The sequence below is a fragment of the Aquila chrysaetos genome, chromosome 10 (genome assembly GCF_900496995.4).
Source record: "Aquila chrysaetos chrysaetos chromosome 10, bAquChr1.4, whole genome shotgun sequence".
In the NCBI taxonomy this organism is placed as follows: domain Eukaryota; kingdom Metazoa; phylum Chordata; class Aves; order Accipitriformes; family Accipitridae; genus Aquila; species Aquila chrysaetos.
In genome coordinates this window covers 39,765,116-39,781,103 of record NC_044013.1, presented here as the reverse complement: position 1 = coordinate 39,781,103, position 15,988 = coordinate 39,765,116, and the positions used below count along the sequence as shown (strand labels likewise).

Below are 15,988 nucleotides of genomic sequence, written 5' to 3'. Positions count from 1 at the left end.
GAGGCTGAACTCCCTTGCCACCAATAAATATATTACATTTCTTTCCCCAATTACATGCATACTGCTTTATATTCCAGATTCAAAATAACTGGGAGGGGGAGAAGATGGAATGCTTTTGTAACAGCATACAGAGATCTAGCCAGAATGCTTAATCTGGTTAGCTGTAAGACGAAAATCTGTCTGGTGGCTTTGTGACAAAGGAATGAGGCTATGTTGTACAATGCAAACACCTTATTTTAAATGTTTACAAACAGTAATTTCCATCATTTGCACAGAGTTACTCTGTTGAAAAAAGTTTCTGTAGAAATGTTACAGGGCGGGGATTAAATCTTAGATCTTCAGTCACAATGATTCTTCTGCATGCCAGATTTTTACAATATAATTACCCACATAGGCACACACATGCAGAGCACAGGATATATGCCAGCACCATTCAGTTAAAGCAGATCTAAGTTGACTGAACTTTCTTCTTTTATAGGAATATCATGATGCTACCTTCTCTAGAATTTGGTCATACTTTTACTCACTTAACTGGATGCTACATCATTACAAAATCCATTCTAAAATCTTTTCTCATCTTCAATAGAATTTGGTAAAATAACAGAGCTCTAGCAGCAAAAGCATTCCTGTATGTGTAATGAAGATCTCAGATCAGACATCTCAACACATTCATTTAAAGTATGTGTATTATAATTTCCTAGATTATTACCTGCCAAAGCTCAGTGGGTGGTCTCTGAAGGCCTACGCCATCAGGAATCCCAGGTTCTTAGAATCCTGTCATATCTGTCTGCATCCACCCCCTCAAACTTTCCAGCTTCCATTCCTCTGCTTCAGAAAGTAATTCCCTTGGTAGCTGTCACATTAAGATATTGGGATACAGTCCTGCTGCTGCACTCTTGGATTCTAACTGAATCTGACTGTCAAGTTCAGTAACAGAAAGTGAGTACAATCTACTGCAGTGCCTTGAGATTAATTTGCCTTGAGCTAACGAAAATCAATTATTAATTTCAACCCTTAATTGGGATCAATAGGGCTTGAATGAAACTTATTAATACAAATAGAGAAATAACTGATAGGAAGAATTCATATTCCATGTAGCTATTTAGGATTATATACCATCCAGATTTGTTTCTTCAAGTTTAGATATTTTTCAGAAAGAGGGAGATGACAGCTCAGAGTGTTATCACAGGAGCAAATCTGGCAAAGTTTAAGAGCACAGTAAAAACTGGTAATGGGTTTAGAGTCACATGTAGTCAAACCAGCTTTTAACTACATATTATCACTATAGAGCTATTTTTTATATAAATAGGCATTCACTAAGGTGCCTCAAACACTTCATTGAGACAAGTCTATTCCCTGCAGGTGTTAAGGCCTAACTCCTGACTGAGACATCACCTCAGACTCTTCACTTCCTCTTTTATACTCCAGTGATATAAATCAACTTAAAGCATGTAAAGCTTATTTATGTTCAAATGGCATTCTCTGAAATATGATCTAGAGGAAAATTTTATCCTTTGTCAGAATTTTCCTGCACGCTTAATTCAGAACAAAACAAATCAGCACAAGAACTTACATATACACACTAACATATCAATTAACTGATTTTATATTTTTTAGTATGCTTACAAGCATGTTATTTTTAACTAAGGAAACTAATTTGATCTTACCAGTGAGCATGGGCAAGCTTGTTTAGTTTCTTGGGTATAGGTAAAAGCTGTCATAGACAGGATCTGAGCTGTGTATTTGTGTGCTTCATTTTTTTATTGAGCACCATGGCTTGGCCAATAGTTTGCAGAGATAAAATAATCTGAAAGATATTTTCAAGCATGATATCAAGGGTAACACTTCCTGAAGTGCTTTGTCTATGGTGCCGTTTTTTCGGAAACTTTCCCAGTTTGTTGTTCCCACCAGTGTTATGATAAGGGTAGCAATTTTAGACACCTCACTACAAAATTTCTTTATCATTGCACTAAGTGAGACTTGCAGCTTGTATTTTCTACTCATACTAACACTAGTAGTCTCTACTGTTTTCATTGATAGTACTGTAATGGTTTTATAACTATGCACAGAAAGGAATAGTAAAAGTTACAGTAAAATTAATCAGCCATGTATCTAGCTACCAGTGCTGTTTTAAAAATTATTGCCTTATCATGTGTATATTTTTTTTTCAGATTATGATTATAACAAATGAATAATTAACCTTTGCAAGCAAATACAGAGAGTAGCATCATCCTCATACAATTAACTGTATTCACACAACAGACATGTGTAAACTATATTTGGATCCAGGAGGGGGAAAAAACAGATTAATCTGCGGAGCAAAAGAATACTTGTGAAATGCTTTCTTTTACAGGATATCCAAGCATGTAGGCTGGAACATGGAGTTTGGGGAGTTACAAGTATATTTAATACAGCTGCAAATTCCTTATTTCAATATTAAGTCAACATATCACTCCACACTTAAATTCTGCTAGCAGCAAGCAGAATTTCTCTTACATACCAGAAAGAAAAAATCTAATAATTACCATTTCCAACCAAATTGATGTATTTTGGGGGCTGGAATTAGTAGATTAGTTGCAGTGTTTGACCTCTGAAACTAAGTACATTGTCCTCCTCGCAATGTCTAACAAGCAGCAACCAAAGTTCATTAACACCAGTTTCTTCGGTAGCTTGCTACGTCAATGTACTTCTGTTTTTTATCAGACTTCTAGACTATGATAAATTCTTATCTCCCATTTATAAAACAGTAAAATAACATGAGGAGGAACTGATAGAGAATGATAGATGACAGATTTATCTTTTCAAACTGCTCCTGGAAGTATGAAAGCATCTATAGCTGGTTTGAACACAGAAATGTTGGTTGAACAAAACAATTTGGACCATTTATTTACCTTGCCAGACTTTCTTTGTCATGGAAGAAACATTCAACACTGATAAAAGAGGATGGTGAACCCTAAGAAAGATTACAATTCTGTAAATCCATAGTAATAACATTAAAGCTGTTGCACTATAGCTACTTTTGACAATCAGATTATTGAATAAATAAGTGAATATGGTTCAGAAAAAATGTGCCGTTTTCACCAAGAAATCAAATAGGAGATACAGTTTTTCACCTTGGAGAGGAAGAAGAGGCATCAGTCCTTTAGTTTTCATCGATTTCAGCTGTTCAGACTTTAAATGGAACCGATTAGGTTATTAGGTTCAATCAACATTTTACTTGGATGTTTAAACACAGCCCATTAGGTATGAGGTTAGCAAGTAACTAACTAAAGAAGTGAGCATGCTAGCAATTCCTTTTAACAGTGTTTCAGCTGATCTGATGTTTCAGATCACCTAATCACTCTCACAATTTTTTTAAATTATTTTCATTTGACACTGTCTATTAGATTTTATCATTCTGTCCCTTTATTCTTGAAGTGTTAATTGGTGACTTCTATATATGTCAGAAAACAACTCCAGTTAAATTTACTCTGTTACAGATTCTATCACCTATCTCCTTGAAGAACTATGTTTCAGGGTTTGAGTGATAAGAGATACTTAGACTTGGAGGAATTCTTGAAGCTTCAAAGTACCCATCAATGTCAATGTAAATGTTTAAAAGGAAAGAATTTGGATATCACAGATTTAAAAAAAAGAAATAAAAAAAAATCTCTCAAGAGCAGTCTAGAAGACCCCATACGTTTACTCACAAAAAAAATCTGAAAAGCAAAGGATTAAGTGTTTATAGTGTCACTACCAGTGGTGAAGTTTCAACAGTCTTTTTTTATAGCTAGACATCTAACCTTTTGAAAGACGTCACAAGTTTTCATTACAGCTAAAGGACTGATGCCCCTTCTCCCTCTCCAAGCAGCACAATATAATTGTCTTTTAACTACAGAAAGACATGAAAACATTTTGATGGGGGGGGGAGAGAGTGGGGAGAAAAGATTAAGAAGGAAAAGGATTTTCTTAGGTGGAGAGGAATTTTTTTTATGTTTACTTTTAAAATCAAGACTCACTTGCCTTTTTTTTTTTTTTTTAAACTATAAATTTCTTCCAACCTCCTGCCCAGATTTATGTATTTATCCTTCCTTATTCATAGAACAGAAAAGTAAAACAAATCATCGTCTTCAAAAAGAAGGATAAATATATGGTAAATTAATTAACACAGTTCTGAAACATAAGGGTTTATGAAACTACAGGGTGTGTTAGTTTATTCTTGGATTTTAAAGTAGCAATTTTTGGAGAGTTATATCCTGTGCCTTTTTATTTAGCCCAAACTTCCTTTGACATAACTCGGAAGGTCTTGACGTGGAAAAAATGTGAATTAACCTCCATATACATTGTCTAGCTTGGCATTTTCCTGAAACTTTCCATGTTTATTGCTGCTACCAGTTACTACATGGGTAGCTATTTTAGACTTCTCACTGTAATCATTTTTATCATGTCACTTAACCTTGCTCTAAATGAGACTAGCAACTCATATTCCCTACTGCTCCAGTGGATAACATTGTTTTGTCACCAGAAATTTAACAACTAAGAAAAGTAAATACAAGTTCCCACGGAATGCATTTCAAGAGTCTAGACAGATACTCCAGCTAGATACAATTCTATGGTACTGCTTCTAGTAAAATATCTCACTGATTTACGCTGTTCAGTTTTCTTGACTATCTTCACAAAATTGATTTTGCAGCAATATTTTTTTCTAGCAAACTCTCTGAATCCTTATTCTACTGTAAGTACTAACACAACTCTCGGATGCCTATCAATGCAAAATCCCTCAAGATCCCATTATAGAATACACCACAAGGCTACCAGAATAATGTGAAGATATCGCATTTTTAATTTTTTGCAGTAGTGAGCATATTGGAAAATGAGGAAAATGTTCTGCTGGCACGTAGTATTTAAAATACTATATGATCTTATGCTATTATTTGCTTGTTAATTTTAACAAACCTAATTTCTTTTTTTTTTCCCAGCCTATAGAAATTTGGGGTTTTGCTCCCAGATAGAAGTAGCTCTTTAAAAAGGGTTTTTTTCGCTGATTTAACACCTCAGAATGTTTCCTTTTTTATGTGCTAAATGTCCACAGGCAAAATAGAACAGTGTCATCCCTTTTTCACCACTAAAAGGAGACAGTTGAATTGTTTTACCAGTCTTTCCAAGAAACCTTTGAGTGAAGCCTAAAACAGCTCCCTGAAAAGCATCTGTAATTGGTAACAAGATATTAATAACAAACCCATACGAAAGCAAGAGCATGAGAGAAAGTACCAGATCTTTCTCTTACTTAAAAGTAACGGCATAGCCCCTAATATCTTGCAAAGGTGTCAAAGTAAGTATAAATACAGCAGTACATAGCCAACTTTCAGTTTAGAAAGTTTGCCACAATAAAACAGGGGTTATAAAAAACTTTGATGAGTTTCTCTCTTTTGCAGACCCATTTCACAGACTGACAATGATTCTCTAAGAAATGAATGGAAGGGACATGGGTGGGTCACTCAGTTTGTGATATTATTTAATTCTTTCTTCCTCTTTCTGCTTTATTATTTCATGCTACCTGACTAGCTGTTGTTCATATCTTTACAAATATAAAGCAGACTTCCTCAAAGTGCTTTCCTTTTTCTTTCTGTACTTCCTCAACAGATGTTTTTGTTATCGCTATTTCAGATGGCAATTTTCTCAGAATTAAAACCAAAAAATACTCTCCCCCCCACCCAAGGTGTTACTTCCAGATTTAATATTTTGCTCCACTCCATAATAAAGAGGATGAGACCGCAAGATATCTTGAAACTCCCTTCTTATTCTGAATTTCTGTTTGGCTAGCTGATTTTTGTTCATAAAGGGACTAATCAAAATTTGGTGTTTAAGAGAGCTTAGACAGACAAGTAAATATAGATAGACACAAACACACATGTCTTACTATAACATATCGTGGGCTGTTACAACCTTTGTCTTTATTCCTGTTAAGATGCATGGAAACAAATTGCATTACTTCATGAGTTTTCAGAGGATGATAAATTAAACTGAAAAGCTTTCAATATGTTAATGCAAAACTAGCTTTTTATTAAGTAAATTACATATTTTGTAATTTTTTAAAAAAACTGTTTAATATAGAATTACATTAATAGAAATAGAACCACAGGTTTTACAAAAAAATTAATAAAAATATTTAGAGTTCATTGCTTTCTGCTTTAAATTTTCAACTAGTTAGGATAAATTTAAGAGGTGTTTTTCATATTTATTGTATTCTCTATATACACTGATTCTAGATAATTAAAAATGCCTGTTCTTACTCCCTGTTGACAAACCTTTCTCCTCACATCTCCCAAGACAGAGAGTTTGTAAGATTGGGGGGGGAATATTTTAGGATGTTTAGTAATTTTGTAGGAGAAACTATTTTTTCTTTAATCCCCAGAGCTAGATTTGGAACTCTGTGGCTTGTCTGATGTTTTTAAAAATGACTGTATTGTATGTCATAAACAGCATCAGCACTTATAAAAACAAAGTGAATGTGAATTGCACCAATTCAGTTTTGTGAGGTGCTAAACCAAAAGTATCCAATATCCAAAAATGTTTTTCTAAAATTAGTATACAAGGTAATTAGCAAGATTTTAAGTATTCTATATGATCATTTGGGTCATTCATAATCAGTCAAACTGAGAAAGGTTAACACCAATGAGGAAAGTTTAAACCACTTAAAATTCATTCTCAGATGAACAATGCACTGGGGAAGAGGATCAGATTACTTAATATAGGCTCATTTCTCCTCTCCAACCAGGTAGCCTGGGCATACATCCCCAGCCAGACTCTCTTGGAAACTGCATCTTCTTTTCTCCACTTCTTTCAATGGGAATTGCACAAGTGTTACACAGTGATAACTCTAACCCTCTGTTTATATGGAAGACAATTCTTTTCATGGATTTTACACGGTTTGTACCATTGAGGTAAAAGGTTAAAGACCAGAGAAAAGAGCTCACGCTATTTTTATTTTTAAAGGATGTGCAGTATTTGGTCAGGGGGGAGTTTTTTCTCTCTTCTGATCTATCAGATATCATAAATGAATAATATATCTCACTTTCTCTTTAGATTTCTAAGACATGAATACATCTCAAATTCAATCCTTTTTGGGCACATCAAAACTACTATTGGTTACTACTCTTTGCCATCACAGAAGAATCATATGTACAAGCACCACTTTAAAATCACTTCCACATGTCAAAATTTTAAAATATTCAGTAAAAATCCAAGATCTCTGGTAACTGTTATAACAGATGTTTCTTTGAACTTAACATAGACTAACCTTAGTAGTTCAGCACAGTATTTATACCAACGCTCATTTCTATTGGGGGCACTTTCACCAACAATTAACATTTGAATGTTAAGGTTAGGACCAATTCATTTTCTTCTAAAATCTGACGTAACATTTTTGGAGTGCCAAGGAGAGGAGAGATTAAATTCATTTTATAACAGATATATCCCTTATTCTCTGTGGAGTACACTCCAGTGAGAAAGCAGAACTAAGAACAACCCAATGCACCCATGTTCTGCAAGCAGAAAGCATATCTGTTCCCCAGACAATAGTGTTCCTCCTAATCTCTAGAAATACTGAGCTTCTGACTTCTCGTTACCTAACACGTAGGTTTTTACACAGCTTTTCAGAAGAAAGTGGTAATAAGACAGCTGAGAGAATAAACTCTTTTAAGATAGGGACCTTTACATATAAAATACATGTATTCAATCATATTTGCCTCAAACACAATGATTTGATGGCTTAAACAGAATGACACTACTTATACGAAAAGCTGGTAAAAGCTTTAGATTAAAATATATATCATGCTGTATATGTAAAGTGTGTATGATTAGTTTTTATTAGCTTATTGGTTTAAATTCCTACTTTTTATGCAGGTAGGAATTTTAGGTAGTTTACCACTGTCCTCAGCTGGGCCCATAGGTTCCAATAGGAGCTGAATGTTTCCCTTGATTTTCAGGTGACCTATTACAAACTAATAAGCCAAATACCTTCTTAAAAAAAATAATAATTAAAAAAAATATATATATAAAAAATTTAAAAGAATAACCAAGCAATGTCTAATCGAGCAAAAGCTCATTGCATGTAAAGCTAGTATACACGGAAACCCAAATTTTAGTTACCTAATATTTTCTCTGTTGAGAAACTAAAAAAGAAAACACGTAACTATTTGTTGAATTCTCAACTAGAATGTGGGGGTTTCAGCATTCCATAACTTTAAGCTAGGACTGAAAGTAAAAGAATCATTCTAGAAGCTAATTAATATAACATGTAGACTACAGTGTTCATAACACTAATGAAGAATAACTTACCACGTTCATTTCAGATTTTTGAACCTCAGTAAGAAGGTCATAGCCTGAGGTGAAAGGAACAGCCCTAGAGACAGTGCCAAGAAGTTAAAATGCCAAGGCCTATTTTTATATGCTGCTTCTATTTTTAGTTAAGTCATGATGGAAGTACAGAGCCTATGAAAAGATCATATTCTCAAATGAGAGCAAGTACTCAAATTCTTTATTGTAAATGAAAAGCAAAAGAAACCAAACTTGAAAAATCGTTAGGTAAAATATAACAGACTTTACTGGATCATAAAAGGCCAGCAAAAATAGCTTCAAAACCATATCCTCTGGGAAAATCAACTTTAAGGAGCTACCCACAGTTTTACCAAATTAATAAAATATTCCTTTTATTGTAATTACAGCTACAAGAAAGTGCAAATGTTTCCCAATTCATACTTGTCTGCACCCAAGCACATTTTCCCATGATCAAAGTTTAGCAGTCAACTTTTTAATCCTGCTCTACCAACAAAAAAATATCAAACCTTTCAACTGATTGCATGTGGAGTTCAGAACTGGTGAGCAGTACTACAGCTTGGTTCAGTTGTTGGTTCAGTTACTCAATCATTAGTCGCCTTTAGCTGTTTTCCATCCAATATAAACGTAAACTGAGGTAATCCTACAATCTAGTTAACTCGTTTAACTTCTGTATTAATTATTGAAGTACCCAAGGGCAGCTATTTCCCATGCAGTTCTAATTTATGACTCTGATGAATACTTCTTTATAAAACATCTTATTAAAGGCCACTAATGTTGTTTCTTCCTAATGAAATGTTTCTGTAAAACAAGTCCACAACTTGCATTCATTTTATCTAATCACTAACATGTTATAACAACAAAAATCTAGAACATTTGTTTACTGGTTGATTTCAGCTAAACCAAAGATGAGGACTTACACTATAATATGCAGCAATGACCATTTACAGTTTAGTAGCATGTCATAGGTTACTAACACATCATGGACACATATTGTCCAGGACACATTTATTTTTATAACCATTTGCATTACGTAATCATGATTGCATTGTGTAAGACAGTCTTGCAGCATGGTTCAAAGAACATCTAATGTTTTAAAGCGCTAACTCCATTTCATCTCATTTTTCAGATATCTTTCCTAGTCAGTGAGAAAGAATACTTCCTAGGAGAAAGCAAACCAAAAAACAGTATGCACCAAACAGTGTGAAGAAAGAAAACGGTGCAGAACAGCCAGAGATTATTTCAGTGTGACATCAAATATAGGAATAAATAGTACTCATTATCTGTGTACTACATGCCCTGTTGCTTTTGCTTTTAATGCGGTCATGTAAGCAATTTAGCGAGACAGCAAAAAACAAATGAGAGCATACACCAGTGACAGAGCAGTCAAGGCATTGAAGCTTCTACTAAAATACTGTAAAGAAAACTAAAAGTTTAACCTTAACATCAATAAGAAAACTAAAAGTTTAACCTTAACATCAATAAAAACAATTTTTTAAAATCTTCTGTGAAAAGAACCACAACTAAGTAGACTATCTTTTCTTCAAAGTACAGGTGGAGAAACACTCTGCCATTGTTGAAAGTAATTACAATGAGGAATTTTAAGGATAAAAAATATTCTATGCGGTGTTTTGTGCAAAAAAAGAAGAATTACTAAACAAACTCTAAAGGAATGAAGCCTAACATGCTAATCACATCCAAAAGATAGAGTCAAAAGTAGTTTCACAAGATTGCCAGTAAGATTTTAGTTAGTCAAAGGTTTTTGAGTATCTTAAAAATGAAAAACACATTACAAGTAAGATTTATTAAACAGATGCATATATACATTCTTTCTTGATAACTCAGTCTAGTTTCAACAGTTGTTATAGAAGGTCCAAAAAAAGAATGTGTTAACACAGATCTAATTCTTCAATCAATTTGTATGCAAAAGCAAACAGCTTCACTAGGAGTAGTAGAATCTATGCAAATTGCTCTTGGGTCAAAAAAATCTTGGTGTGAAAAGCTCCTAACAAAATTAATTCCCTTTAATTTGTTGTACTACTAGCAACATTCATTGAAATAAAAGCACTGGAATGAATACATTCCCATAATCTGTTCACTAAGAATGATTTTTTTTAATGCTATATAAAGCAACTTCCAAGCATAGCCACCATCGCACTCAGCATCCTTTTAATCATAAATTAGTAAGTTTTGAAATGTCACCATATATGTTAACCATTACAAAATGTAAATCTGCAATTTAAATAGCTCATTTTAGCTGATACTCTTTTTTTAAAAAGAGTATCAAAATATCTGATTTGATTCAGTATTTTTAAAAGCGTGGGAGCATGAACTGAAGATGCCTTAAAAAGAACGTAAAGGATCTCTCACTGTGTACACCATTAATTGTGTTTTGAAAGCGATTATCACTAAATACCACCTATTTGTAGATTACAATGATTTCCAGTCTAAAGTGTATGAAACATGCCCATCTCTGTGTGCTATGATATCACCTTCATCCAATACAGGGGTTGAATTTCATAGTAGGTTCTTTGAAAAAGTAATAAGGCATTAATAACAATACTGAAGTTCTCCCAGCTGTCTGCATACACTTCTACGAGATGTTTTAGAATTTCTTTACAGAGAAGCACCATGATTTCTAGGACCAAAACCCCTTCGGTCTGAGGGTGTCGGCATCAGCAGCCACACCCACACAGCTCTACACCTTCGCGGCAGAGCGTGGTACTCACGGCCGAGTCTCTGGGACTCCACGCCACTGTTGCTCACTCTGTAGCACGTGGCTGACAGCAGCCAGCTCGACAACTACCCTCTGGAAGAGATTCCTCATCTTGGAGGGGGCTCCAGTGAGACATTAACACAGCTACAACCCGCCTCAGCCATAGCACTGTCATGCTGTTACCCAGGAGCAATCTAAGGTGCAGAACCAAATCATCAACAGAGCTGGGAGTGGGAAATTTAATGGTTTCTGTCAAACCTCCTTAATCCTAAACTTGGGATCTATAATATTCTGTGAATGTTGCATAGTATCCTCTGAAGAAATCTAAAAGGGCAGTCCTTAAAAGTTTTTCTGTTCATGTTTGAAGTCAGAGCAAGATTTTTGCAGTCCTCAAAATAATCATTTTGCCATCAGCGCCTTAGTTAAGCACTTAAGATAACATAATATTAAATTTTATTTTTATTTTACTTTCCTTCTTTTGCAAATCTCAACACAAATAGGCCTACTTTCTAATCTTGCTAAAATTGTTTCTAAATGAATATTTGAAAGCAAAATATTGCACCACCAAAATCACTGAAAGTAAACCTGAACGTACAAATGATACCAACTATACCTATTCTCATCAAAGCTTGGGGGGGGGGGATGAAAAGCAAGACCAATATACAACTGAATTTTTCAAATTATTTCATTTGTACAGGAAAAAAAATGTAACAGCAAGATAAATTTGTTCTTCCTATTGGCACAACTTCTAAGGGTGCACCATTTAACTAAGTCTGGCCCTCTCCTCTCTTAGCAACCACATCTTTGTTGATGAGTTTTTCAGATGTCTTGTCAAGAACCAGCTTCTTAAATACATTAGATTTAATAAAAGTATCAGTAGGAAGAGGAAAAGAACAGAGCATGATATGTAACTGTTACATCAAGTTAGTAACTTCTTCCTTTAAAATAAGTCAGAAATGAGGTCTACTCCTGAATCAGTGGAAGCAAGCAACGGGGTCCCATATTTAACAGATTAAGTCCTTAGTATATTTGTTTCTACACAGAAACTATTTAAATTATATAGTTTTCTCTTGAAGAAGATGTTATAGAAGATAATCACAAAATGAACTTTCAAGCTATCAGCCAATGTTCCAATGCAATTCCTCAAACATTCTTTTTTGATTGTTTTCTTCATCTAACATACCTCCTATTGATCAGTTTCATTCTGTTGAGGATCCCTAAGAAAGCACACAATACCTATTTTGTGGGATTCAGACAGATATAAAGATTACATTAATCTAATTTTCCAAGCATATGCTGTCTCTAGAAAGAAACCAGGAACTGGAAATCTCAAAGGGGAATATGAGTCTTTCGGAAAATAGCAGGAAAATCTCATAAATAGGAACTCTTTGATACTGATCTACACAGTGGCAGAAAACTATTATATTTTTTTCATGATTGGCAATATGTTCTCATTTCTGAGATGGTCTTACTTCCCTCAAAAAGAACTAAAGCTGTGCGCTTAAAATAGCTGAAAAACAGCTGTTGGATTTTTCACAGTAGTGGGTTTTATCCTCATGCTACATATAATGCAAACCAGTCATTTGACTAATACATAGTTACAGTTACAGAAAACATGCCTTCACAATATAGTCTTTCTTGCTAATGACATACCAATAAAATATTCCCCTTCACATGAGTTTTCATGTGGTTTATTTTTTTTTAACACTATCATAACCATTTGGCACAAGAGTAGCTTTACTCATACGCATGAAGTTTCCCATCTCTGTAATCATCTGACCGGTAGAACCCTTAGCTGTAAAAGGGGAAGACATTCTACTTTTGCCTGTTTTATAATCCTGTGACATTTTAAAGTTTCTCTGGTGACTGGAGAGTGTACTAAAAATACAATACTTTATCTGAAGAACAGTTTTGCATACTGCACTTACCTCAGATTCCACCATCATGCAAGAAAAAGCTATTTCAGTTTAGCTCTCTATATTAAAAGTTATTAGATTTGGCTTATAGTATTTTAAAATGTTCTAAAGAATTACATTTTGCAGTTATCTTAGCTAGACAGATATAAATCAATGTCTATCAATCTTCAGTTAAAAGATATTAATTTACTATTTGAAAATGCATTTTCTATACATTGGCAAAACATTTAAACCTTTGGAAAACAGTTTTGTTACAACATGATCCCCTGCTCCCTTAATTTTGAGGTAGATACTGCTTTTTGCTTCATAATGTAGGTGCCTGTAGAAGGAAGTCTGCATTAATTTCACCATAAACAAAGCCAAAGAGATGTTTCATTCAGTAGTCACCAAAAGATTTATACAAAGGCTGAAAAAAAAAAAAAACCCAACCAAAAAAAACCCACAAGCTGGCAAGAGCTATCCCTATATAAAGAATCCTCTCAAAATGTCGTCTTTTTTTTTTTTCTTTGTTTTTGCTTAATAATTTCATGCATGAATATGGGCCTCAGAAACTGGGGAATCTAAGTCTGCCTGTCCTGGAGTATGGAGACATGCAGAGAGAGAAGGGAGCAGGGGAGGAATTCAAGTTCAAAATAATTTCATAGCTATACTTTAAATAATACTTTAACATAATCTGCTCTATGTCTAAAACTTTATTTACACTAATCTGACTTTTGATTTCACAAGTCTGTTTTAAAAAAACAAAACACATCCTAAATCCGTAGAAGGGACTTGCCTCTCTCCTCTCTACCACATCCTATGAATGTGCTGCTGTATTCCAGAGAAAGACTTTCCAAAGGTGGCAGGGTAAGCATGTGTGAATAGGAGAGCTTTGTCCTCTGCAGCTATCATTGTGTTGTCCCTATCATCCACAAACGCAGAGGGCAGATGAGAATTGAATAGAAACAGACCATGCAGTTGTAAAACCCGGTTCTTTATTTATTTATTTTTACGACTGAGTAACACCTCTCATTACAATTATCAGCTCAATGGCAGAAAGCTCCCCGGTGTGCTGTGCATATTTTCACAGGTTCATTTGTCTCCTCCTGTGGCATCAGTTTAAAAAGGTTCCTAAAGAAACGCCACTAACAACCATTTCTATTTCAAGCCTTCAAAGCCAAAGCTGAGCACAATACAAGGCACTGGTAACTGATCTTTAGGTTTCAGTCCACAGACTTTTCACACTGGGAATAGATCCCATCTGTTTCCTCTTTATGCACCAGCCTGTAGAAAGCACAGATCTGGAAACTGCCTCCGTACAGAGCAGAGTAGAGCTGGCTTTCCCCAGCTGACGGTATAAAGAGCCCCATGATTATGGATAGCTTTCTCCTAAGGCTTTCTACTCCTCTTTTTTCCCTCGTCTGTAAATACATAGCGTGGTTTTCTCGATGGGGGGTTGGTTTTTTTTTTTAGAGGGGGGGGGAAGAGGGCAGGCTGCCTCTCTTTCCTTGCCCCTTGTTCTCCCTTTCCTTCTTCCTTGGCAGAGGTTTCCCCATTTACAAACCCTCACGCAGGGAACATTTCAATTTCAAGCCTCAATACAACCAACCACAGGCAAAGCCCCCTCCTGCTTTGGCACCAGAGCGTGAGACATTTCCCCCACCACCCTCCCCAAGCAAGCTGCTCTCCAGATGGATGCTCGCGGCTCTCCCTTCTCTACTCCCTTCGCCTCTTCGCTCCCCGTCCCGGCGAGAGGGAAGGAGGGGGGCAGAGAGAAGAGGCGTCTTTTGGGCAGGGGGGGGAACAGGACAGAGCAGGACGCTTTGATCCCGAGCACCACCAAAGTCCTTAACTCCTTGCCTGCGGCGCCTTCCCCTCCCCAAGCACCCTGCCCTCGCCTCCCCCAGCAGGACGGTCTCCCTCAGCCCCACACCTTGCCCTCGCCCCCCCAGCATGGCGGGGTGGGGGGCTCCACCGCCCCTCGCCCTGCTCTCCGCCTGCCCACACACAGAGCGGGGGGGGGTGTCTCCTCAGCCCCACGATGGAGACTCCCCCACACACAGGAGGGATCCCCTCAGCCCCACAGAGGGGGTCTCCTCAGCCCCACAATGGAGACTCCCCCACACACAGGAGGGATCTCCTCAGCCCCACACCCTGCCCCCGCCTCCCGCCCCACAGAGGGGGTCCCTCAGCCCCACAGAGGGGTCTCCTCAGCCCCACAATGGAGACTCCCCCACACACAGGAGGGATCCCCTCAGCCCCACAGAGGGGTTCCCTCAGCCCCACACGGGAGGCTCCCCCTCAGCCCCGCGCCCTGCCTCCCCTCCCCTCAGCGCGGCGGGAGGCTCCCCTCAGCCCGGCACTCACTACTTGTAGAGCTGCTGCAGGCAGAGGTCCAGGCACTCGCCCTCCACCTCCTCCTCCGTGATGTACTCCGAGAGCGGCCGGGGCAGCGGGGGCAGCGGCGGGGGAGGCGGCGGCGGGGCGGGAGGCTGAGGGTCGCCGGCGTCGCCCTCGCCCTCCTCCGCCTCGGCGGCCGTTCCCGCTTCTCCCTCTGCCCCGGGCTCCTCGTCAGCGGCGGCCGCGGCGTCGGCAGCGGGGGGGGGAGCCGGAGCCGGAGCCGGCGCCGGCTCTGCCCCGAAGGGCCCTCGGAACTCGCCCAAGAACAGCTCGAGAAAGCGGCGGTAGCTTTTCTCCTCCGCGCTACCGCCGCCGCTGCTGCTGCCCGAGCCGCCCGCGGCCATTGCTTCGCATTCCCGGCCGCCCGCCGGCGGATCAGCACTGCGCCCGCAGAGAGCTCCCTGCCTGCCCGCCCGCCGCCGCCGGCAGCCGCCTCCCTCCCTCCCGCCCGCCTGCGCGCGCGCTCCCGAGCCGGACCCGCGGGGGCGCGCACGCCGCCGGAGGAGGAGGAGGAGGAAGGCGGGGGAGGGGGTGCGCGCCTGGGCGGCGGGAGCGCGGCCGGCGCTGAGGGGACGGAGGGGTCCGGGCCGCGGCCTGAAGCGGGGGGGGGGAAGGCCCGGCTCCGGCTCCGCGGCGGGAAGGGGAAGGAGGCCGAGCGGGC

The 15,988-nt window shown here is 38.3% G+C and overlaps 1 protein-coding gene across 1 annotated transcript in view; it reads right to left on the bottom strand.

Moving 5' to 3' along the window:
* Positions 1-15,783, bottom strand: part of PPM1E (protein phosphatase, Mg2+/Mn2+ dependent 1E) — a 67,503-nt gene extending 51,720 nt beyond the window's left edge. The window contains exon 1 of the mRNA XM_030027534.2: positions 15,295-15,783. Within this exon, the coding sequence (XP_029883394.1) occupies positions 15,295-15,671 (377 nt within the window). The 5' untranslated portion in view covers positions 15,672-15,783. The remainder of the gene's footprint in view (positions 1-15,294) is intronic.
* Between the last annotated feature and the right edge of the window lie 205 nt (positions 15,784-15,988).